The sequence below is a fragment of the Homalodisca vitripennis genome, chromosome 7, assembly GCF_021130785.1.
Source record: "Homalodisca vitripennis isolate AUS2020 chromosome 7, UT_GWSS_2.1, whole genome shotgun sequence".
Taxonomy (NCBI): domain Eukaryota; kingdom Metazoa; phylum Arthropoda; class Insecta; order Hemiptera; family Cicadellidae; genus Homalodisca; species Homalodisca vitripennis.
This window is the reverse complement of record NC_060213.1, coordinates 126,349,474-126,375,307: the sequence shown is the minus strand read 5'-3', so window position 1 is coordinate 126,375,307 and position 25,834 is coordinate 126,349,474. Positions and strand designations below refer to the sequence as shown.

General features: G+C 32.8%; 1 protein-coding gene across 1 annotated transcript; it reads right to left on the bottom strand.

Annotated features, from left to right (window-relative positions):
• Positions 1 to 1,921: 1,921 nt before the first annotated feature.
• LOC124366277 (myeloid differentiation primary response protein MyD88) lies at positions 1,922 to 25,834 on the bottom strand. Its single transcript, XM_046822685.1, has 9 exons — positions 25,602 to 25,834; positions 18,441 to 18,580; positions 10,670 to 10,845; positions 9,540 to 9,632; positions 9,071 to 9,198; positions 8,453 to 8,618; positions 5,635 to 5,809; positions 2,291 to 4,193; positions 1,922 to 2,141 (listed from the first exon to the last, which is right to left on the bottom strand). The coding sequence occupies exons 2-8, from the start codon at positions 18,566 to 18,568 to the stop codon at positions 3,797 to 3,799; spliced, it is 1,263 nt and encodes a 420-aa protein (XP_046678641.1). The 5' UTR covers positions 18,569 to 18,580; positions 25,602 to 25,834; the 3' UTR covers positions 1,922 to 2,141; positions 2,291 to 3,796.

Genomic DNA, 25,834 nt, shown 5'->3' with positions numbered 1-25,834 from the left:
GCATGAAAGTAAATATAGAAAATACTAACTGTAAGCAAAATGTTATTTACAACACAACACATATTTTAGTTTATCTATTTACGGGGTCAAACACAAAATGCAATAAAAATGCATTTTCACAATCAGTAATTTGCGGAATGCAACTCACGACACTAGGTAAACATAAATATAGAAAATAATAACTACAAACAAAATATTTACAAAAGTACATTTTTGCAATCGGTATTTGTGTAATGCCGATCAGCTATTGTATGCAAATTAATAGTAATGCAGCAGCAGACTCGCTTCAGGAAAAATATAAATATAAAAGCATAATATTATTTCCAAAATTAATATACAATAATAAACAATATCAGCCAATAATTAGTGACGCAGCAGATCGAAGATTTTAATGGCGAATCCAAATCTTTGTTGAAGATTCTGTGGATTTGAGATTTGGACCCATTACTATCTCAAATAAAAAATAGAGAGGCAAAATAAACCAACACATAAGCAAAATAACACTTATATCTTTATATAAAAATCTTGAGAATGTATTCATTGCACTTGGTTAAATATACACAACAAATTAGTAACAACTGCCACAGCAATCGTTAAACTATAACAATTAACTATATGAAGAACCTTATTCTGACACCATCTTAAAATAACAATATAGAAAATATTAATTGAAAACAACAAATCTGGTAACTTTTATAAAAATATTTTTGTTATTTTACTTTCAAAAATAGAAATATTTCTAAAAATATACATAAAATGTATTATTAAAATACAATGGCTTTATGTTATCACAGCACTAAATCTAATGTTTTTACATGTGTTTTGATATTTTATTAAATAACAGAACCATTTATATTCTTTATTGCACTGCATCAATTTTTAATCTTTAATGGATTTTAAAAACTACATAACTTGTAAATAATAATTGGTAATGAATAATTTAATTACCTTAATGATTACTATGAATATGCCTACAATATAGTAAAATATAAACCCATGATTTCAGGATAACAGAATAATCATATAGATGTGTACTTACATAACAATTTACTTAATTACTACTAAATTTAACTCTTAATATCTAAAACTTAACAACATGTATACAGTATTTACTTAATATATGACAGCATGAAATGGATGGGAAACTAAAAATTACAAAAATCTAATTATGAGTCAAAATTTAAATTTTCAAAGAACCCTGGATAAAATTACATTCTCTTACTGAAATACAGATATTAACTACTTGTAGTACGTAGTTTGAACCAAAAAAATATTTGAACCTATAGTGACCAACATACATCAATAGATACAGGTAATGCATAAAATAGCATTGGCAGTTCAAAATTACAGAATTTATTTTTATTGGCAGTTCAAAATTACAGAATTTATTTTTATTGGCAGTTCAAAATTACAGAATTTATTTTTATTGGCAGTTCAAAATTACAGAATTTATTTTTATTGGCAGTTCAAAAATTATGTAATTTATTTTTATTGGCAGTTCAAAATTACAGAATTTATTTTTATTGGCAGTTCAAAATTACATAGTTTATTTTTATTGGCAGTTCAAAATTACAGAATTTATTTTTATTGGCAGTTCAAAAATTACATAATTTATTTTTATTGGCAGTTCAAAATTACAGAATTTATTTTTATTTTCTTCGAAACCTTATACATAATGGAATAAATGTTCAAGGAATTGATAATCATAATGAACTCAGGTCAATTTTGAAGTTGTATCTGTTCTGACGGAAGAGAAGTAGCAGTCACAGAATTCATGACATCTTATGCAAACTCAGTCTTCAATTGAGCATGTAAGCTTTTCATTTTAGTCTTTGCAATGTTTCTATTTGAACTTAAAGGTACATATTCAAAGGCCTACAGTATTTGTACTAATGTTCAAGTGAAACTATACTATTTATAAAATATATTTACTGTCCAAGTCTTTTATAGGCTTCACATCGATTGCATGAAGTTGTGTACTTTATACTTTGTGTTGCTTAATTAATGTTGTGTTGAAGTATAATGTTTTTAATTTGTAATAATAGCTGTTTATCAAATTATTTTACACATGAAATTGCAGGTTTTTAACTATAACTTGATACAACTACTTGTAAAAATTGTGTTTTTGTATTTCATTTTACCTTTGTAACATTACAACTACTTGAATTTTGGATTTACAGGTTTGCAAAAATGTTGTTTTTACAAGTATCTGTGTGTTTCATAATAATTATTAAGGTGGTTAGAATATTTTGTCATACAAACATTGAAGTGTTGTTGTATTTCATTTTACCTTTGTAACATTACAACTACTTGAATTTTGGATTTACAGGTTTGCAAAAATGTTGTTTTTACAAGTATCTGTGTGTTTCATAATAATTATTAAGGTGGTTAGAATATTTTGTCATACAAACATTGAAGTGTTGTTGTATTTAACTCTAAACACCTTCACTGCTTGTCTATAATACTGAGTGAACTTAAGTCTGCACCGTAAGGGATCTGCCGAATTCAACGTGTTAAAAAACTATAATGTAGAATTTGTTGGAACTGAAATTTTTTAATACAAAATATTTTAATCTTCCTCAACTTTTCTCATAAAGCAGTATCACTTTTTTCTACCTAATATTGCATAGAAATAAATACAAACAGTTGAAATTTAAATTATTTTTAAAATAAAATAATATACCAAGGAGAGATTATTATTGGTCTTTCTTCAACCTTGTAAAATGTGAGGAAGACAATATGATGACAATACAGCTAGAGAAAAATATTACTGAAAGGTTATGAAAAGGAAATATTAAATGGGATGATATGAGAAATAAATAAGGGTGACAATGGATATTTTTGTCGTTGTTCATATTAGGAACAGAAAAGCTACCAGGCTGATGCTGCTAATGCTTCATTTACACCAGAGTTACATCAGTACAAAACTATAGCTTTTGTTAGTACTTTCTTCCCTGATCCAAAAGTTCATAAATTAAATCAATTCGTTCATGCAGTATATTATAAAACGTCATATTGAAAAGTCGTGTTTGGCCAACAAGAAATTGTTTAGTAACAGCGGAGAAGGTGATAAACTACTTTCACTGACAATTGGTGCATAGTAATATTCTTGTTAAATAACACTGCAATTTAGTTACTAGAGCAGTCAGCACCAAAATAGTTATATAGAGGCATTTGCAAAACCCCCCCCCCCTTTACCAAGGACGTAACCAGCGAGGGGAACCCAAGGGGTCCGAACCCCCAAATCTGCAATTTTTTCAATTACTTTTTTAGCAAACGATTATTATTTAAATAATTCAGTATTACTGACATGTACTGCTGAAAGATCGTTCTCAACATAGAAACGGGTCAAGAACTTTGTCGACTACAGGAAAATATTAGTTGTCTGGACCCCCCAAATTTTTTCCTGGCTACGTTCTTGCTCTCTATATCCCCTGCCTATCACCATCGCTAGTTTTACATGTATGATAAATTACTGGACCGTCATAAAAAATATTGCAATAAACAAACATCATTAGATTTTACCATAAGGAAATATACTGTACGTACGAGTTTGGTTCATCTGTTTTTTTCCAACAACGTGTAAATCAAACCGCTATTGGTTACATGGCCACGACAAAATAGAACCAGCTGACGGTCAGTAGCAAAATGGCAACAAATTTCATCAGACTATTTTGGTGCGGGCTGCTCAAACATGTCAACTAGAACATTATTGTTGGCAACGTGTTAATAAAATTGGTGTAAAAAAAGCATTACAGGTGTCACTCGGATTGAAATTGCAGCATCCTGGCTAGTCTTACGAAGCCATTATACCCTCACAGCATTTTTGTTTGTTTTTCTTACTTTTCTTGGTTTCTTTTGTTTTCGTAGTAACGACTTTTCTGAAAATTTTATTGAAGTAATTGACCTTAGATTTTTTCTCTGATATATCTAAGCTACTACAGCTAAGTTTATGGGACATATTCATCGGACTATTGGAGCAGATGTTTTCAGACAGACTGAGCAGATTGTTGGTCGACTTGGTCATTGCATTAGTCACCCCAAGTCGTCCTTTTGCGTCAACGGTTGCTCCCTCGGATTTAACAGCCCTCACGAAAGGTTTTGCCACTTGTTCTTTAGCAGGCTCTATGGCTCTCTGTGGAACAGGAGGGTGTAAAGTTGCTGAGTTCGTGATTTCACGTATCGTCACGTTGCTGAAACAAATTCATTTTATGTAATTAATCAGTTTAAGAATAATGATTACGTTTCACTTTTAACCCTTAGAACGCCGATATAAATTTAGTAAGTTTTTAGATTACGCTCATTTAAGGTGAAAAAATAAAAATGAAAATTCCTTAAAGCTAATGTTTTTATTCATTCCTAATGACTAATAGTCACACACAAAAAAAATTTACAATAATGAAATACTTGTATTAAAATAATCACATTATTTCATAATAATGGAATATTTCAATCAAAATCAAATTTAGGTTACAGAGTAATCAAATGCATGTGATGAAAAATATGAAAACTATGTACAAGGATAAGAAAACAAATAAAGTGTAATATGCTGAGTTTTATAAGTTCTGATAATATTAGATTTAGGCAGTTGTACGGTAAACTTCAAAACAAAAATCGGGATGAAGCCATGGGGTCTCGGGACATGACTTGCAGCCATAATTCTCAACAGAAAAGAAACAATAAAAACTTTATTAAACACCTAAAACATGGTAACAATAACTTTTTACAACTGTTTGTATAAGGAATGACAACGCAAGAACATACACCAAAGGCACAATGCGTGCTCCACTGGCAGTCGGTAATGGCGGATAGTATCGTCATCGGCGTACAGGCGGGAGTGGGAGAACCGCTGCCAGCAACAAAACAATTTACTGCGGCCAGCTGACAGCTGCAACTGGATTATTTGGTCAAGCCAGTACATTACTTTGTATTGTGGCTTATGTATTGAACTTATAAACTTCAAAAACAGTAATAAAATATATTTTTATCGATCGGCGGATTATTTCGTCTTTGGCGTTATAAGACCAAAAAACATCGCGGATTATTCCGTCTACGGTGTGCTAAGGGTTAAGAACAACATTAAAAAAAATGTACCCAAAAATAAAACTCAAATTACACGCTTATAAAATCCAGATGCTGCAGAAATTGAAACCCAATGATTGTATAAACCATTCCAATTTTGCTGTTGCGATGTTAGACAGAATAGGTGAAAACGAATCACTTTTAGATTATAAAATTTTTACAGATGAAGCTACTTTCCATGTAAATGGATGTGTTAACAGACACAATTCACGAATATGGGGCTCTGAAAACCCATGTGTAACAAAATGTTAACAAATGTTTGGAGAGAAGTTGCGTATCGTTTGGACATTTGTCGAGCAACTAAGGGCGCACATATTGAAAATTGTTAAATTATGAAAAAAAAAACCGTTTGCGATGACAAATTAGATGAATAAACAATATTAACTGTAAGTAATTCGGTTTTTCTTTAAACCATGTTCAAAACTGCACCATTCTTTTATGATAACCCTGTACATTACTATGTTTCTGTCAACCAAAGGGAGAGTTCTTTTTTAACATTTCCTTAATTAACTCAGTCATTTTCCCAAGAAAATCCGTGGAAACTCTGGATACCTGGTAGAGGAGAAGACTGGGGCATCTGCTACAGAACTCCTGAGTTGTTCCCAGAAGTTGTAACCGTTGAGGCATATCCTGTTGTAGTCCAGCTTGTGTATGTAACTGATCTCCATAGGCAGGGTGATCTGGTCCTGTTCATAGATACAAGGGATGATGATCCGTTTGTGTTTCTCTGCGAAACAAACTAAATATCAGACCCTGTATACGATAGAAGCAACAGGCTGCAGCACAGGTGAATACGATACAAGCTACAATTTTTGGTTGCTCTGCATAATTCCTGCACAATGTACATGATTTTAATTAAGAAGATAACTTCTTAAAAAAAGACGTACTTAATTTGAAAATGTTGGTTGCTCTATTAAAATGTGTCCATGCAAATAACACCAAAAGAATTTCTATGAATGTGATTAGAAACCCGTTCCTCAGGGAAATACAATGCACCGCAATGGATACACAAAATTTCAAATGATCCTAAGGCGTGATATTGCACAGCTGCAGTAATGGCACATTTATATGTTGGTAAATAGTTATAAGTTCTAAAGCCCTACGATGTCTTTGTTCTTCTAATTGGTATTCTCATTGCTCATCATTTTCAATAGCTACACATTGTGCCGCATATCTTGCAGACGTCACTCTCGTTGTTCGTTATTTCTAGTAGCTACACACTGTGACGCACGCTGCTGCAAATCTTATAGATCTCAAAACCTCTAAATCATGAGCCCTTTCTGATTAGTTAATGTTTGCAGGCATTTGACTTTAACAGTACATGTGAGACGAAGTATATGAAATAGATAGATTTAATTTTAAAAGGAGTAAAATTAATTCATTACAATCAAAATTTCTTTTCAGTTTGAACCTTTGTTAATTTATACAAAAAGTTTTATTTTTATTCTTTGGTATTTCTGATGAAACATATCAGAACATATAATTATATATATATATAGAATTGCTCGTTTAAAGGTATTAGATAAGTGTCACATGTTAAAATCTCATTTGACTATACTTAGTTTGTTAATGAATTTATTTATTCTTGTATTTTTTTCGTTGCTATTATGGTTGCTATGTGGTCAGTACATCGTCTGTAGCACAAATGCAATTGCTCCCTTAGCGAAAGTCATCCATGAAAACATGCAAGAAAAGAAAAAGAGCCACAAGACCAACATACAAATTTTCACTAACGCTCAGCCTAAACCAATGGAGCGACATGCACCACCATCGAACTCTGTTCCTCATATAGAAATGAAGCTTAACGCCAAATGTCAAGTCTATAGGTCAATTTGTTTTCGAGATGTTTGTGAATAGACAGACAGAAATGAATCTTTTTCCATCTCCTCGAATTATAAGACAATAGACAATATTCTTTATTCATAAACGTTGAGTTTAGAATTTTTGTCAATACAATAAAGGACATACAATACATAAAGTTTAAAATATCAGTTCATGATGCAATAGATTTCCAGTTCATAAACTCTTGAATAGTGTAGAAGGGTCGCTGGAGAAATCAACTTTTGAGTGAGTTCTTCAGGTGTTTGACTGGTGTTTTCTTCAGAGAGTTTGGTAGAATGTTGAAATAGATTGCTCCTTTGTATGATGGTTTCCTCTCATATAAACTTAGTTGGTGTGTTTCAAGAGCAAAGTGGTGTCTATTTCTTGTGTTGTAGCAGTGATGGTTTCCAGTTCTAGTCTGTCCAGTTGTTACTTACGGAGTGCAAAATAGTATCAATTATATAAAGAGCTACTACTGTTAAAATCCTCAATTCTCTACAAGCTATAATAGCAGTTATATAGTTCTATAAGCTTAGCTATTCCTTGGCCAATAAAATTAGATCCAGTGAAACTTCTTTGTTTCTGCCAAACTGATTTTTCATGTAGTCAAAAAAGTGCTCAGTACTTACGAAAATCCCATTTGTGTCTTTATTAGTGCCTCTATGTTAATAAGAATAAGCCAGCCCTTCCTACCCATTGAAAATTCTTTTAAAACCTTTAATTTAGAAGTGCAATGTAGACAAAAGGTTTGTTTCACAGGGCTAGCATTACAGGTTTTTATCATCCCAATATTTATTACTGTTCCATTAAGGTTCCAATAGTGACAGTCATTTTTAACACGAAAAATCATGTATTTAGTTTATAGTTTTTTAGTACATTCTGTGCATATTGTATGCTTAATAAAGTTGCACAGTATTATTGATTGATTGCCTGATAGTGCAGTGTATTTAGTTGATTTCCATGAAAATTAATTAGATCCACTATGTACCAAACTTTAATTTAAATTATATAAAAGTACGTCACAGTTAGCTACTCAAATGAATATGTGTACAAAATTGTTATGGGAACCTAAAATGTATTGTTATCTTGTAAAGATTTGTTACCCCTTTTGACAGAGAGATGTTTGTTATCTCTAATATCTTTCGTTACCTGTATTCGCTAGCCAATAAAACGAAAAAGCTGTTATAAAATAAAATTATGTTTCAACACCCTCCCCCCTTCATATACAATTCTGATTCTCTAACTGGTCAATAAAGTTTTCAGTTGGACACAGTTTAACTATACTGACTTAATTATCAGTATCACTTGAAGTGGCAAAAATATTTAATTTGCTCAAGAAAATTGCAAAACTTGTGGAGAGATCTAAGTTGGTTGAGGCAAAAAATGTTATAAAACCTACTTCTTATTGTTACTTGTCACCACACCTTAAATCCCATCTAATGTTATCCACTTAATGCACCTTAAACTAGTAAGAATTACCAAAGAAAAAAAATTATTTTTAACCAAAATTCAAATACTTGAATACCAAACTGTGGTTAATTTCGCTCACCTACGGCAATAGCATGAGCAAACATGACGAAGAATTGGTTGACTGTGCTGTTGAGGAAGCTACGGGTCAAGATGATGATGAGTCTCCTACACCTCTCACTGATCAACCTCATGATACCTTGGTGTTCAAACGACAAACCTCCCACCAGGCTCTCCTTCAGACATACCTGTCAACATTTCAATAATGTATTTCCCTCTGTAACAAGACCCAGCACGAAGTAATTTAAAATTTTTAATGTGTGCTTTACTTATTTAACTATTCTAAAGAATTCTGCAGCCAAGCAAGTGTTAACAGTTGTTCAATAAATAATAAAGAACCATCAAGATCAATTTGTGTCAATAAAATAAATAAGTGGCTTATAACATGTGTAGATAATTTTACTTTTTTACATAATTTTCAAAATAATTATTTAATTTAAACAGACACATTAAAAAGCAAATGCAGGCAGATATTTAAACCACAATGTATGTGTTTACTACATCAATGTAAATTAAAAATGCTAAGAATTACTAAAAAACCTTGTGGTACTCCTAAAACAATTTTGAGCAAATTACAAACAAACTAACATATTGTACTTTTTTATACATTTCTGTTGTAAGTATAAATGTTTATATGTACCTTAAAATTGTAGTCGTTCTCCAGACGGTCCAACATCTGACTGGCATACTCCTGATCCTCATCTGCGTACAGGAGTAGAGCGTCATACATCTGTAGTTCCAATCCTCTTTCCAGTCTCTTGATGTCATCTGGACACAAAATGCAATTTATCATAACGATCAATCGTACTCATAAGTTACAGTAGAGACAAACAATTTCCTTCATTCTTACACTGCTTTGCCTCTTAGGTACCAGTGCTTCATTACTGTAGAATAACCAAGAGCAAGAGTGTTCATCAGTTATTAATTTTAAGTGCAATAACTGGGTTGTTTTACACGATTATACATAGTCTATTGTTAACATTATTGAGAAAATATAAAAGAGCACTGTATAGAGAATAAAAATCACTGATAGACACACAATTTTCAAAGGATCTTTGATTTTGGTTGAAAGAACAAATTTGAAGGGACATGTCGTCAGTTCTACTTACCAAAGGTGAGCACTCTGTGATCAATCTCGGACAATGCTGATGACTGCCGAGGGACATCTACCATTCTTGACATAAACTCTTGGGCATCAGCTCCTGGATAACAAAATCAAATATGTGACAAAACAGTTTAAAATATCGTCTAGTCAATCTAGCCTGCCTTCTCGTGGATGAATATGAATCAACTTCCTACAAGTAATAAGTTAAAGATATCTTATTTTACAAGGTAAAGTTAGGGGTAAGAAACCTTCTCTAACACTTATCCTGGGGACCAAAGGCTTAAAGGTGACTTCTGAACCACCACTAATGGCTGGTCAGGCGGACTGCTTGCATGGACAGGATCGTTAAAGGTCCCCATAATTGATTGATTTGGTTATTCTGCGATTAATCACTGAACTGACTACACTTCGCCATTGACAACATATCAGGAACATATTATAAATATGTTGAAATGAATTCCAGTAAACTAAAATTATTTCAGTTAGATAAAAACATTTGCTGGTATGGTAACAGAATCATACATAAAAAAAAACATACTCCTATTAGTAGATGAACCAACCTAAAGGAAGGAGCATGCACAATCTGCTTGAATGTTAACAGATATGGAGGAGCTGGTTCGTTATGGAACGGTACAACCGTCGCGGTCCCTCTCCCTCCCCACACCACAACCCCTTTCCCATCACCGTCAGAAACACTGAAAATCAGGACTTCACGTTGTACCACACTGACTACCAAACATGTGTGCTGGCTCTGTTTGTTAGTAGCCGACAGACGCATGTGTTTTGGGGTCATTAGCTTACATAGCACTTATGACCAATGAAAATATAACACTGGCCGATTAATGAATAATTAAACATTTTAAAGGTTAGAGCTTTTATTCTAATTTGGCATTAAGCCATATTAGCTTTTATTCTGTCAGAAAGTACCCTATATAAAACCTACTATAAACAATTCTGCCTAATTTGTCTACAAGTCTACTTTGTATCATCAACTCCAACCCAAACTGGATTTTTTTGGTCATCCTAATTGATCTCTATAGAAACGAAGTGTGAGAGATGATATTTAGTAACTTTGAGATAACTGCAATGCTATCAAATACTTGTTTCAGGTCTTTTTACAATCCCACTACTCACTTAAAAGATGGCCGACGTCGTCAACTATATCCCATCTGTCTAGTTGTCCCAAGTACTCTTCCAACTGTCCCAGGCTGGCCGCTGGATCTTTCTCCCAGGCTGTTAACACTTGTGATGCTGGACTGTCACTAGAGGGGGTTTGCACGCCTGTCAGGTGTACCAACCCACGCCAATCCCTGCAACACATCCCCAAACCAGTCAATAACAGTTGATACATTTTCATTTCTTTAAACCTGTTGAGGAGTAATGACGCCTATAATCGACAACCTACCTATAGTCTACTACTAAGTAGGCAAATTATCATCAATGGACACCAGGGAGTAAAGAACACTTTTTAATTGTATTTACTCAAAATGTATTTAAACATTATGAAAGACCAAAATTAATATTACTATTATTTGTACCCTCTGTACATTTTGTTTCTTTTTAGAATTTTGACAAAGTATGTCATAATGGAAAAGACATTTTTCATACTTCCACATTTAATTTATTTAAAAAGCGATTACGGCTGTTTATGTTCTCTAGTGGCGTTCTTATTTATTCTTTCAATGGTGAAATGTTCAAAGTAATTATTGCTGTTATGACGTACTTTAAGAAGTAACAGTAAGAAGAAAAGAAGGAAAAGAAAAAGGGTACAAACATACCCAAAAGCTGCATTAAGTCCAGTCCAGGCACTGTCAACAGCTTTTTATTTCCCTTCTTTTTTTTTCTTTCTCTTCTATATTTTTGTCGTATGTATTAATACCTCCCACACCTGACGATGGAAAAGGATAGATTCCAATCCTCGAAATGTTGTGTTATACCTTTTGTAACATATAACGTTGGCAAATGTCCGAAATCCTGTTATCCTTTCTATTGTCTACTTTGGGTGACTACTAGAAATGAATAACAAGCTACACAACCTTTCCACTACTCCGCTTGAAGCATATATCGACGTGCTGTGTGTGACCAATCATCTGCCCCTCAACCACTACTTCTCATAAATACTAGACATTACAATGTTCCAATGAGTTATTTTTTATTTCTTTAGTATTTTACTGGCAAAAACACTTAACAAAAAGTTTGATTATACATTACTGAGTTATCTCTAACGTAAAATTTATGACTTTGTTCTTGAACAGCTACAATCTTATCATATCAACCCCAGCTCTTGCATATAAGATTACATACAACACATAATCTGAAACGAAAAGATAAAAGATAACGGGATAAAAGATAAAACAGAAACTGACTGTTTACAGTAGTGGGCAATTCTGTACAAAGAATTTAGTATATTTTCAAATAATAAAAGCTGAATTACTCATATATTAGCATGCATACTCCACACATGCACACTACACAAATCCAAAGTAAACAACTTGATCAATTGTTTATAATATATTTATTCAAGATGTAAATCTAGTACAGAATGGCATCAAAATTAAAAATAAACGTAGTAAAATTACCATATTTAATATTTGGACAATATTGCCATATGTATATAACAAACTTCCAGGTATCATGGAAATCATGGTTCATAAAATATTTTAAGCTTTGACTTTGGATAATATCGCTGTACATATAACAAATTTCCAGGTATTATCCATGGTTCATAAAATATTTGTATTATCACAATAATGAATTTATTATTTCAGTATTTTCAGGAAGTGGTATATTTAGATATAATTTAATGTGCGATTATATTACTAAATGCATTCACTACTCCTTTATAATTAGTGAGTGAGTCTTAAATGTCCATTTTACTTTAACTACAATTTATTGATACAAAGTCATTGCTGACCATTTTATAGTATTTTGACATATTTTTACTAAGATAAAAAATAAATTTGATTGGTTACAATGTACAATGATAATTAGTAATTCCGACTAATACATAATTTTCCTCATTTTGTTTAGGTGCACATCAAGTGTCATTTTCCACTGTAGCCTTGGAGCCACATTGTCTTATTCACACAACCTAGGCCTAGTTATCATGAAATTGATAGAACTAAGCGAAGGACTAAATCATTCATCAGAAACACCAACTTTGGTGAGGATCAAAATGAGATACTAGTATCAAAGGGTATATAAATATCAAACAATACTATTTTTCCAAATAACTGTTTTAGCTTGTCACATTTAGCAAACTCTTTTTATATTGCAATATTCAGAAAGAACCGATTTTACCTCATAGGTGTGTTAAAAGAATAATTGTATGTACTCAATAGTAGCATATGTAATATAGTAGTAGCGTATACAACACTTATAAAAGTGTACAAAGTATGAAATCGCAATGTTTTTGAAAAGTCTTATATCGCAAGTATTTTTGTATGTATTAACCCGTTGTGGATAGATTTGTTGGCCACAAGTGTCCCTGCGGGCACGAATTAATCTTTGCATCGGCAGCAGAACACATTTTTATTAACAGCACATAATAATACACACAATCAATGCCATAAAACGCTAAAATAGTTGGTATTGTAAAGACAGCTGAGAAAAACAATAGATCAGTAGTGCTACATAGTGGAGAACAAATTACCGTAACTAAGTACACTTGTAATGAATGATCATTAATTTCTTCCAATAGGAATCACTGTCGATTTAACGAAAAACTAAGTTGTGTGTACTTCTACAATGTAAATCTGTCCTCAGCTTCTGTACAATGATGAAAAAAATTAGTTGATGTGCAATATTTTATAGATTATTATTTTGACAATGCACCGGTTTACTATTAATCATGTAATTGTATCAAATATTGATGTGCAAATATATAACTACGACTTAAATTATATAAGGATCATTAAAAATTACTGATCATCACTGTATATTGAAATCAATAAGATCTTTTTAAAATCATTTTTAAATGCTATTATCTTTGGTATATTAGTGAAGAATTGTATTTTGAAATATTTCATGCTTTGAACAACTTCTGAAAATTTAGTTCTTTGATTTCATATGTGATTTCAGGACAAAAATAACGTTTATTAAACGTATTGATTACTAAAGATATATGCGCAAAAATTTTGAAATAAATTATTTACTCCTCCATTTTGATCTTACTTCTATGTAGTGTTGATGATACTGCATTACTGGTAAGTAATCATTACTCCTGAAAAATGTATAACATTACAACTACTATATAGGGTATCTACTGACTAACAGGCTTTACTAAAGGCAGGTCTACCACCACTGCAATAATAAAAATGGTAGAGTCTCTTATAGATAGTATTGAAGAAGGGAATTTAACTACTGGAATTTTCCTAGACTTTAGTAAAGCGTTTGACTGTCTTAGCCATGATCTCATCATCTGGAAACTGGAAAACTTAGGAGTAGCAGGAACAGCTAAAAATTGGTTCCAAAGTTACCTTGGAGGACGAAAACAACTGGTTGAGCTAAGCAAAACAGAAAATGGAATATCCAATTATGTAAGATCTAGTCTCCTACCTGTAAACCGAGGTGTCCCCCAAGGATCTGTTCTTGGACCAGTACTCTTCATCCTTTTCACTAACGACTTACCTCAATACATTGGTGATGCATGCTTAACCTTGATGTATGCTGACGACACAACCTTGATGTTTAGTGAAACCTCAACTGAAAATATGGCAATCACATCCTACCTATCCCTCAACATGACCTATCAGTACTGTCATAACAATGACTTAGCAGTAAACACTACCAAAACTGCCCAAATAGCTTTTGGAAGGAGATCTGAATGTGTGCCATGTATACCAGATGTTGCAATGAATGACGAAGTCAAGTTTTTGGGCATAACTCTGGATAAAAACTTATCCTGGGCCTCTCATGTAGACAAACTCTGTGGGAAGTTAAGTTCCAGCCTCTATGCAATTAAAAACATCAAAGCTTCTACTGATGAAACAACTACAAGAGCTGCTTATTTCGCTTTGTTTGAGGCTCACATAAGATATGGTTTAGTAGCATGGGGAGGAACATCAGCTGGTCAGATTCAAAGGGTTCTCAAAAAACAAAAAACCGCAGTCAGAACACTTGCAGGACTGCAACCACCAAACAGCTGTAGAGAAGCCTTTAGAACCCATAAGATCCTCACTATCGTATCACTATACATTCAAGAAACTGTGATGCACGCAGTAAGAGAGGGCCTACCAAAGCGGGGTGAAGTTCATCAGTACAACCTCAGAGACACTACTTTGTATGACCTTCCAGCCCACCGACTGTCACAGTTCGAAAAGAAGCCTACATACATCGGGAGGAAGCTTCACAACCACCTGCCATCAGAGCTGAGAGACAAAGGAGAGAATGAACTCAAACCAGCACTACACAAATGGCTTGCTGACCGCCCCTTCTACTCCATAGAAGAATTTTTTCAAAGAGTATTTGACATTTAAATTTTACAATGTAACCTTTTATATCATTACAAAACTTTATATTTTGTAAAAAAAAAAACACTTGTAGTGTTTACTATGACGCTAATACTGTTCTCAATGAGCATGTTAATAAAGAATTTTTGTCTATTGTCTATTGTCTATTGTCTAACAAAATATGGGCAGAAAGTGTAAAAGATTCTAAATTCAAACAAACCAATCAACTCATATCATTAAGAAAATAAATAGAGATCTACCTACTAAGCAAAACCACTCAAAAAGCAAAGCAACACTCACGTCCGAGTAGCAAATTATTTATCTTGCCAAAGAGAGAGCTGCTGAAAAATAAAATAAAATTTTATTATCCTAATAATGTTAGTCAAACAAAAAAAATTTTCCCCATAATAAACCTCAATATATATATATATATATATATATATATATATTATATATATATATATATATATATTGATAACATACTAAACCTGATAATATGTGACAGGTAATATTCCACGAAAGATTGCCACATTGTACTGACTTTGGTAATATTGTTAGGATTAACAACAATGTTAGCTGTTTTGGAGCTTATTTCTTCTCATATTTTTTTCGCGTAATCTAGTTATCTTCAAGTCTTTTACCTACCTGTTTTTTAATTATTTTTTATTCTAGCACCCAAGTTTGGCAATATTCCTTAAGACAAAAATTTTAGATTACTAACCCTTGAAGTGAATGTTTCTCGACATTTTTAAGTCGAACAAATAGACCTTTGCTTTATAATTTCCTGCAAGAACGTAATTTTTCAGTTTTCACTTTCGTTATCCACTTGCAAAACCAGTAGCTTGTTCTCGTAATGTGTATTAGAAATACTGGTCATTTATTAATGTTAAGAGTGTTTTAGTGTCATAATCAGTGTTTGGTCTTCACAAATGATTATAAATATTGAGTTTTCTAGTGTTAGTATCTTCAAATTATTTCGTTTGTGTATGTTGTTCTAGTCTGTGTATAAGTAGAACAATGACTTGACCGTGAGTTATGGTGATCGTAAGCAGCTAGTACTTTACTATATACATTTGTACAGTTTTTATGTTTTTTGTGTTTGTTCAGTGATATTCATAAACAATGAGTCGTAAAAACATTGCTGACAATAAAGACCTAGTATTGCAGGCATTAGATTTAAGCATTAGCAGTGTAGACAATACACAGAGTGTTAGGTTAGGTTAGAAAATTTCTAGTTTTGTAGTGGTTCATATTTTCATACTTATTTTTCAAACTTTTTTATAAGTATATACATATTTTTTATATTTGTTTTTGTAAAGAATTAAATGGAGTATAAGATAGAATAACTAAAAGTGAAAAAATAAAATATTTCAATAACACTAAGTTGTGTCAAAATAAAAAACAAAATGTTTTTGCTCATAAAATTTTTGTTACCGGTACTGTTTTTTTATTGGTATAAAAAAGTTAAATAAGTGATCAATGTAGTATTATATTTATAAAGAAAATATATTTATATTAAAAAAAACAAAACAAAAACTCAGGACATTATACCAATAAATAATTTTTTTATGAATTTTTAACCAGACCCTAGCAGAATCAGGCATTTTCGCTCTGCATTTTATGCATACCATATAGCAAAACACCGTGGCACTCAAAGGGTTAATTAAACACATTTACTTTTAAAAATAATTTTTTAATTATAATTATTCTTAAGTACATGTGGAAATTTCCTCTCGTGTAACCTCCTGAATAGTATAAATTTTATGCCAAATTTATATATCGCAATGATTTTTTTAAACAGTTTTATTGTGATTATTATTTAAATTAGTATATTCTGAGAAAAACTAACTTCAGGATTTTGTAAAAGATTTCCTATTGAAGGAAAATTACAAATAATGAAAAAGTAAGCCTTCCCACAATTTCTTATGTCCCGAAGTCGAGGTGAGACGTATCACATAGTAACTTCTTGTATTTCCTTGATTGCTTGATTGACTCAACTTGCATCAGTGATTAGTTTACAATTGTTTACACATTCAAACAATTAGATTTAAAGTTGTAAACAAGTCATTTCTCCACTGAGTGCAAACACAAATAAATGTTAGTTCATGATATTCCAAAATGAGTTAAAAACTATACACAAAGCTATTTAATTATTATTATGCTATTTTATATGAATGTTGAGCTTTCAGACAGAGTACAAAGAGTTAAAAACGATTGCATTCGATTTATATTCAATTTAAGACGGAGTGATCATGTTACTCTTTTTTTCAACAGCTATCCGTAATCAAACTGAACTCTTTGAATATCATATTCTTCTTCTTCATGCAATAACTACTTCTGAATTATCTACTTATCTGTCCGAGAAATTCAAACATCCAGTATTGTTTGTTAATCACTACCAGTCAAGTATGTAACCAGAGTATATAAGTACATGTTTATGTCAATTTGGCAAAATACACACACTCATTCTTTTCCTTGTACAGGAAAGATGATGCAAACAAATATACATACTACAATATACATACTATAAATTATATACATATATATATATATATATATATATATATATATATATATATGTAAATAATTTACAGAATAGTGCATTAGTTAATTGTTACAGGGCCTTACTTATAGTATTTCTATTTGTTTGCAGCCTCATTCCTGTATAAGGAAAAGAATGAGTGTGTGTATTATGACAAATTGAGATAAACATGTACTTTTTCCAAATACTTCTGAAATCTGTAAAATATATTTGGAACAAAATGTATCTTTTGGATTTGTTGCTGTACAAACATGAAATTACGTGTAAGAAATAAATTATACATAAAGTGTTTGTTATTATACAAAGTTTATAAAAAACTTAATTTGAAAATGAAATTTAGACAAAAAAACCGTATTGTTTTTTTTTTTCTACAACTCATTCTGAAGAAAATTATGCATAACATGTTATATTTGTATACATATGTTACAATTATTCGAAGATATTTTACCACTAAATCTAAAATACTGCTCCAGTGGCACTTACATGTGCCATTTTTTGGGTTAAAATAAGAGTAAAGAAAAAATACCAAATATTACGTTTTGGTTCTTTGTATAATGACACTTAATGCTACGGTAGTGTTTATTGTTTTGAACTTTCTTAATGTCCTATAAACATTGGGCCTTAAAATGTATGGTAAAGCATTGCACAACTAGGATCTAAACAACAAAAAGGCATGTCACCTTTTGTCTGGACATGCAACAGTTCTATCATACCATCCTGTCGTAAGGTATCCCGACCCGTACAAAATTGTTCATATAACAGTCTACGTTTCAGATGAGTTTCACCAATTTCAAAAAAACTTTTGTGCACCATACTTAGCACTTTATTAAGACAGTTAAATACAGATTTGTAGTAATAACCATCTATAATGGCAGACCTCTTAAAAACTAACGGCATAAATTTCATAAATTACCTGGGCAATCCCTCTTCGGATCCGAGGATCTTCTTCTTGTTCAGCTCATTGACTATCATCTGACGAGTTGAAGGTCTGAGAGCCAAAAGTGGAATGTCGTACAAATTTATTTCATGTTCTGCCTCCATTTTCTCGCTATACTGTAAGATCACACTATTTTTAGTCAACACAATAAAATACCTACATTGTTAACATTTAAAATTTGAACTAATTGCATAGATTTACAGGATAGATTTCTGAACCCACACAAGAGATCTCTTAGATGTTTCTTTTTTGTATCAAAATTAAGACTTTTCCTTCTAGTGAACACAAGTTAGTAAATGCTTCCTTTTGGAGTCACAGAGCCCTAAAGTTGGTCGATAAAGATTCTTTTCTTTGTATTGTGACCCAACCAATCATTGAAACATTACAACATTTGGTACCTGGAGATGTTATATAGGTATCAAAAAGTCAGTTGTATACCTTTCTCGAGAGGTTTTGAGTGTTGCCAGTTTACTGAGGTATCTGTTGATTAAAATCATAAGTTTTGTTGCAATAAAATTGTAATATTAAGAAATAACTAATTTGGATCCTTTCCGTTTTTTGATTACTTCACACCGTTATTAATAAAACTGAGTTCAAACAGAAGGCCTTCTCTTGTTGAAGTAATGTTATATGTATATATATATATATATATATATATATATATATATATATAAAGTAATAGTGGAAGGAGGGATGTAAAGTCAGGTCTGGACAGCAAGAATCTTACTTTAGTAAAAAATTAGAAATCTTACTCTTAGTACCAACTATGATAATTTGCGAAGAAATTAAAATTTGTTTATTTTTTTAATTCAGTACGAATGGTACAATAAAAGTCACGAAAATGATTAATGTTTCAATAGTTGGTTTACAGAAGTCACAGCAACAACAAAATAACATTGCTATAAATTAACTAAACTATTGTTTCTGGCTCTTATAGTACACTTATGAGAGATAGGTTCAGAAACACCCTGTAGAGGAAGTTTTATGTTTAAAAAAAGTCCCTAAACCTAGAATGCCATGTTTTAACAATCAATGATTAAAAAAATATCGGTTTAAAGAAAACTCTCACAACATTAGCGTATTGGCAGTAGATCTGCCGCTGACGAAATAAGATGATGGGAGGTGTGTAGCCCAAAAAAATAATTCTGTTTGACAAGTCTAGCTCAAGGTAACCTTCTTCTTTGCTTGTCATTTTGTGATGACAAAACGAACATTTGGAGATATAACCCGTCAAAGTGAAAAAATTTTCAAGATATGAATGATATTTTGGGTAAAGATCATGAAGGTATTGGTGGTTCAGCACATATTTTTATTTTATATATATATTTTTTTTTTTTATTTTACACAATGCTGTTTCTTTTACAACAGATGTACTTTCTGTTGATGTAGAAGCCATAGTGGTGAAATTTTTCAACTATTTGTCAATTTATTTAGGACAGAACAGCTGAAAACTTTCTGTGAATATGTGGAAGTAAATTACAGAGATTTCTTATAGCATTCAAGAGCAAGATGGGGGGTTTTGCTGACACCAAAAGTAGAGCGGATTTTGCAGTAATGGGAGCCCTTACTCATACTTCTTATAGCCCTTCCTTACTCATACTTCTTATAACCCTTCCTTACTCATACTTCCTAGAACAGGAAAAATCTCCTAAGATACTTGTGGTGAACCTTATCCGTGGTTTCACCACAACTAGTTAGCTTTTTCACGATAAAAACAATCGAGTCATTAAACATTTCAATCATTGAAGTAAAATCTATTCTAGATGAAAATTTTAACCAACTCAAAGAACGTGAACAGCCTGTTTATAATAGTTTCAAAACTAAGCAAATAATACCTAAAGAGAAGGATAGTATATAGATAGGATATACCTAATAAAGAAAAAATTATTGAGAAGTGTATGAGAATTTTGCATAATCTACTGTTTATGATTATTCAGTCAATTGGATTGTCTCATTTCAATTGCCTCGGATTTCATTCAATGTCTGCTGAAAATACACACTTCTCTATTTTGAACATACTTGCAAAAAGCTATTTTTATGTGATTGGAAGTTACCACGTGGTATGTAAGTAGATAAGTATGTACACAAGAAATTATGGTTACGTTAGTTTTGCTTATTTATTAAACTTATGTTTGTTTTTGCACTAATTATTCGTTTGTAGAAAGTTTGGTTCAATTTGTGTGCATTATTTTCAAATTTATTTTTATCCACACACGTAACATGATTCATGTTAACATATTGCATTCGTCCTCCTGAAAAAGACAATATTATAAGGTTTTAGGGGATGAAAATAAGAAATAATAAATTTTAGAACATTAAAAATGGAACTGATTTTTGCAAGATGGCAGGAAGTTATAGTGAATTTATAATATTTGCTTTGTCAAGTCACGCTTCCTAACTAGCAGTAATGGCTGGAGGTAATCGTGATCAGACTATCTATAATTTGATCTTTTAGTGATAGACACTATCTCAAGGTATGTTTCTCGTATGCCTGGAGGCACTTATGTCAGGATGACATGGACTTTCATTATTAGATCTAATGCTCTTATTCTTAGCTCATTTCTTAGCTATAAAAAACATATTGTCCAAATTTCAAATTCTCTGAACCGATTCAACTGAGTTACGGTCCCTCAAGGAACTATCCTAAGTCCAATTCTTTTTATAATCTATGCCAATGACATAGTCATTGCTACGGTACGGGAGACTTGTACATTATGATGATGACACAACGCTTTGCTTTAGTAACAATTCAAAAATAATTCTGGAACAACAAACTTTTGTTGACACAAATAACTGTGTTCAAAATTTGAAAAGCCTAATTCTCCAAAATCAAACGTGCCGACTTTAGCTTGGCAATCAGAAGATCCAAACGACACACCAGCCATCTTATTGGATGAATCCCTTCTGGACGAAGTCGAATGATCAAAGTTCCTTGGATTATTCCTTGATAGGAGATTGACCACAAGTCCACATAGACCATGTTTGCTCTAAATTGTTCTCAAGCATTATGATTTGAGGTCCTTAGCAAATAATGTCCTACTCAGGTAGGACATTATTTGCTATTACATTACATTATGTACATTATGTACTCAGGTAGGTAGATGATGACTTGATCTACCCCCATCTTACGTACGACTTAGTGTTGTGGGGAGCAAGCGTAACTAGCCAGTTCCACAGAGTATTCAAAATGCAAAGGCAAGCAATACACGTAATTACACATTTGAAGTTCAGAGAATCTTGCAAAGAAACCTTTAAGAAACTGCTACTGTTGACTCTTTCAAGCCTCTACATCTTAGAGTCAACTTTATTTTGCATGTCTAATGTACCATAAGAAGTGGTAGAGACATATATATATATATATATATACAGTAGAGTCCCGCTAATCCGACCTAATTGGGACCGAGCCCTATTCGGATTATGTGATTGTTCGGATTAGCCAGAATTACAGAAAAATACGGTTTTAAACTTGAGAATGGGTCTATTTTGTTATAGAATTATCAACATTGTTTATTAAAACATGTTTTCTGACTGTTGCATTGTATTTCTTGACAAATAAACGTGTTTGCGAATACTAAGCACATTTACTGTATTTAGTGTGAGAGTTCTATTGTTAAGCAATGTGAGCGTACTGGATATTGTACGGGTCCACGCGCTACGGGTCAGACTGTACTCCCCCTCCCACGGAGCGGCATGCCAAAAATACACACACTGACTCATAGAATAGCCGCACATTGCGCTGTAGTCTGCAGTGTGTCGTCTGTCATCTCAGTGCAAACATCGATTCCACTGTTGTGATTATTTGCGTAGTAAAAGTGTGAGAGCTGATTGTTATGGCGAGTAAGCGAAAGCATACTACCGTCACTCTTAAAGACAAGCTAGACGCCCTACAGCGTTTAGATAAGGGTGAAAGTGTGACTAAATTGGCAACAGAGTTTAATGTTGGCAAATCTACAATTTGTGATTGGAGGAAAAATCATGCAAAAGCTTGAACAATATTGTGCTACTTCTTCTGGCCAGACTCTTGAAAACAGACAAACAGTGAAGCAATCCCAGTATGATAAAGTGGATGAAGCGCTTTTTGTTTGGTTTTCCCAGGAAAGGGAGAGAGGAACTCCTTTAAGTGGGCCTATTGTTCAAGAAAAGGCAATTCAATTGAATGAATTAATGAACAGCGGTGAATGTTTTCATGCTAGGACTGGGTGGCTAGACCCATGGAAGAAGCGCCATGGAATACGGCAGTTGACAATTACAGGAGAACAACTTTCATCTGACCACGATGCAGCAAGGGAATACGTGAGTAAATGTGAAACTTTGATATTGGATGGAAATTATTCTCCACAGCAAATTTATAATGCTGATGAAACCGGCCTCAACTTTAGAGCACTGCCTACAAAGAGTTTGACGTCTAAAGAAGAAATCCATGCTCCTGGTTTTAAAATGAGCAAAGATCGAGTAACAATAATGGCATGTTCTAATGCTGCTGGTAATCACAAGCTTCCACTAATGTTGATAGGGAAATCTGCTAGACCTAGAGCTTTCAAAAATGTCAATATGAACTCATTGCCAGTTTATTACAAGAACCAGAAAAAAGCGTGGATGAACGGACAGTTGTTTAAACAATGGTTTCATGACGAGTTTGTACCCCGTGTCCAACAATTCAGTAATGACAATGATTTACCCCCACGTGCTATTCTCTTGATTGACAATGCGCCATCGCACCCAAATACCGAAGAACTTTCTAGTGGTGAAATTAAAGTATCATTTTTACCTCCAAATGTTACAGCCTTATTGCAGCCAATGAACCAAGGTGTGTTGCAATCACTTAAACTTAAATACTGCAAGCAGTTTTTGCGAACCCTGATTGAAGATGAATCAGTCTCTTTGGTTCAAAAAATAAAACAAACTAACATCAAGGATGTTGTGTATTGGATTGCTGATTCTTGGGAGAACATTACAGACCAAACTTTGAGGAAGTCTTGGACAAAACTATGGCCTACCCTTGCGTTCCAAGACAACCAAGCAGATAACGATAGAGAAAATGTGTTACGGCTAGTTCAAGCAATTCCTGGTTGCAAGAAAGCAGATGAAACAGACGTCAATGAATGGATGGTAGCAGATGGTGCGTGCTCCGAATTCCTAACCGATCACGACATAGTTGCGGCTGTCACTCAAGAATCAGTCGAGTGTGAGGAGGAAGGAAGTGACGACGAGAACCTGGGTGATAAAGGAGAGTTGGTGCCACACGCAGACGGTGCAGCAGCGCTTAACCTTGCACTACGCAGAGCAACAGGCTACTGCTACACCTGCCGATATCATGTTTATGACACGATGGCGAAACTACGCGTCATTCAATAGACTCTCTTCAATGCGACAGAAGACAATAACTGAATTCATGTCTTTTAACAATTAATATTGTACTCAATAATAATATCAGTACTGTACGTCCAATTTTTGTTTGATTTCACTTCTTAATACAGTAATTTAACTCATACTTAACCTATAAGTTTCAATTTGGTACTGTATTTAACTTCATTATTTATGTACTGTACCGTACACAATTTGTCTTAATAAAATACTGTATGTCTATTTAATTAAAGTTTTCTTTGTTTATGTACGAAATGATGTACCCATTTTCATTTTTTAAGTAATTAGTTCCTATAACTGTTCATTATCGTTATAAATAATTCCTCCTAGACCTGTTCGGATTAACCGACGTTCGGATTACACGTGTTCGGATTAGCGGGACTCCACTGTATGTATGAAACAAAAGGCAGAGATATTTATTGCCTGGCAGACACAGGACTGTGAATTACAAACACTTACCTTCAAAGACAGGAGTTCGTTTTGTCAATAATTGTCAGAATCAATTAAAAGTGACACCTAAGGCATAATAAACGCATTTCAAACGCTTTTTAGCATCCCAAGCATTTTATAATTCTGATGCGTTTATGGCAAACAACTGGGTGACTGTACAGTCAGTATACTGAGAAGTGGCGCTTGAAGGGGGAAAATTGGCAATAGTGAATGTGTTACGAGTGAGAGTACTAAAGTTTTAATGGGGTTTCAAAGTACTGTAGTGTGGAAGTTCAGCAAATTTTTAAATTTCAGATATTACTTTGACAACTAATATACGTTTTGTTATATTCTGGCAAAGTAAAATATTTGATTTGATTTGAAATGAACAAATCTCTTTTATTTGGGTAAAATTCCCGATTTCAGCATTATTGTTATTATACGTGTCCAAAGATGGTATAATTGCCTGATGGTATTTTGGTATTATCTAGAGGCCACTATTTTTGGAAGAGTTTTTCTTACCACGGGTTTAAAGAACTACATTATTATTAAAAAGAAGACTTTATCTGACTTAGGTACTATGAAAACTGCACTGATTATGACGATCGGTTCTTGTGTTCTGTTTCCCAAAAGGAAAGATTTGTCGACATGGAAGACACTCTGTCACTACTATGTTATTAGGCTGTAAAAATAGGTAAATACACACTTACATATTCTAAATATAAAATGTTAAGGAGCGCTAATGTGATCTAAGCTTGAATTTATGTACTATCACAAGGGATGTTTTTCTTTTTACACCAGAAGTGCGGGGTGGTATCGAAGGTGCCAGATCATCCACCCCGTACTCCCAAAATTAGTGGCCTCCGGATAATACCAAAGTACCTGGCTGACATCAGCAGCAACTAATACAAGGTTAACTCAAGATCATAACAAGACCAGGCAACGGTATAATAAGTGAACACCAACACAATCAGATGATATTATTTTTAAATATAAAAACTATTGAATATGACATTTTACCTATAAATATTCATATTCAATCATTGCCATCTTTCTTCATTTAGACTACTGACAACATTATAATTCACATGATATTACAAAATATCTCAAGTGTTGGAACAACCTTATAACCAAGAAAATAGCCTACTGTATAGCAATTCAGTGTCTAGGCCTATCTATGTTTTGTTTATTAATGCTGTTCTTTTCTGTAATGTTTCTTGTTTCTTTTTATGTACATTTTGTATCAACTAATGCCTATTAATCTGTCTAATGTTTGCCATGTTCTAATAAGTTGGCATTATAGAAGGAAGAAAAATAACCTAATTTTGTAAACTAAGTACTTACTTGCGTAACAGCTAATTTATTCCCGAGAGTGGGGAAAAGTTAGGTGATAATTATAATTAATTAATTAAATAATACAACATTCACATAAACAAAATCCTAGAATCTCGACATTTTATAGGACAACACTTGAGTGTTCAACTTTATGAAGTGTACAGGAAACCTGTGATCTCTTCCAAAACGTAAATAAGCAACGCATTACTCAATGACCCACCCATTCACCCTTCACCATCGGA

What these genes read in the sequence shown, in the direction of transcription:
- LOC124366277 (XM_046822685.1), bottom strand. Translation starts at nt 18,568, where the DNA reads ATGGAGGCAGAACATGAAATAAATTTGTACGACATTCCACTTTTGGCT. An exon ending in TCACAGAGTGCTCACCTTTG is followed by an intron (nt 9,199 to 9,539) that starts GTAAGTAGAACT and finishes TTTTGTGTCCAG; the next exon opens with ATGACATCAAGAGACTGGAA. An exon ending in CCAGTCTTCTCCTCTACCAG is followed by an intron (nt 4,194 to 5,634) that starts GTATCCAGAGTT and finishes AATTTGTTTCAG; the next exon opens with CAACGTGACGATACGTGAAA.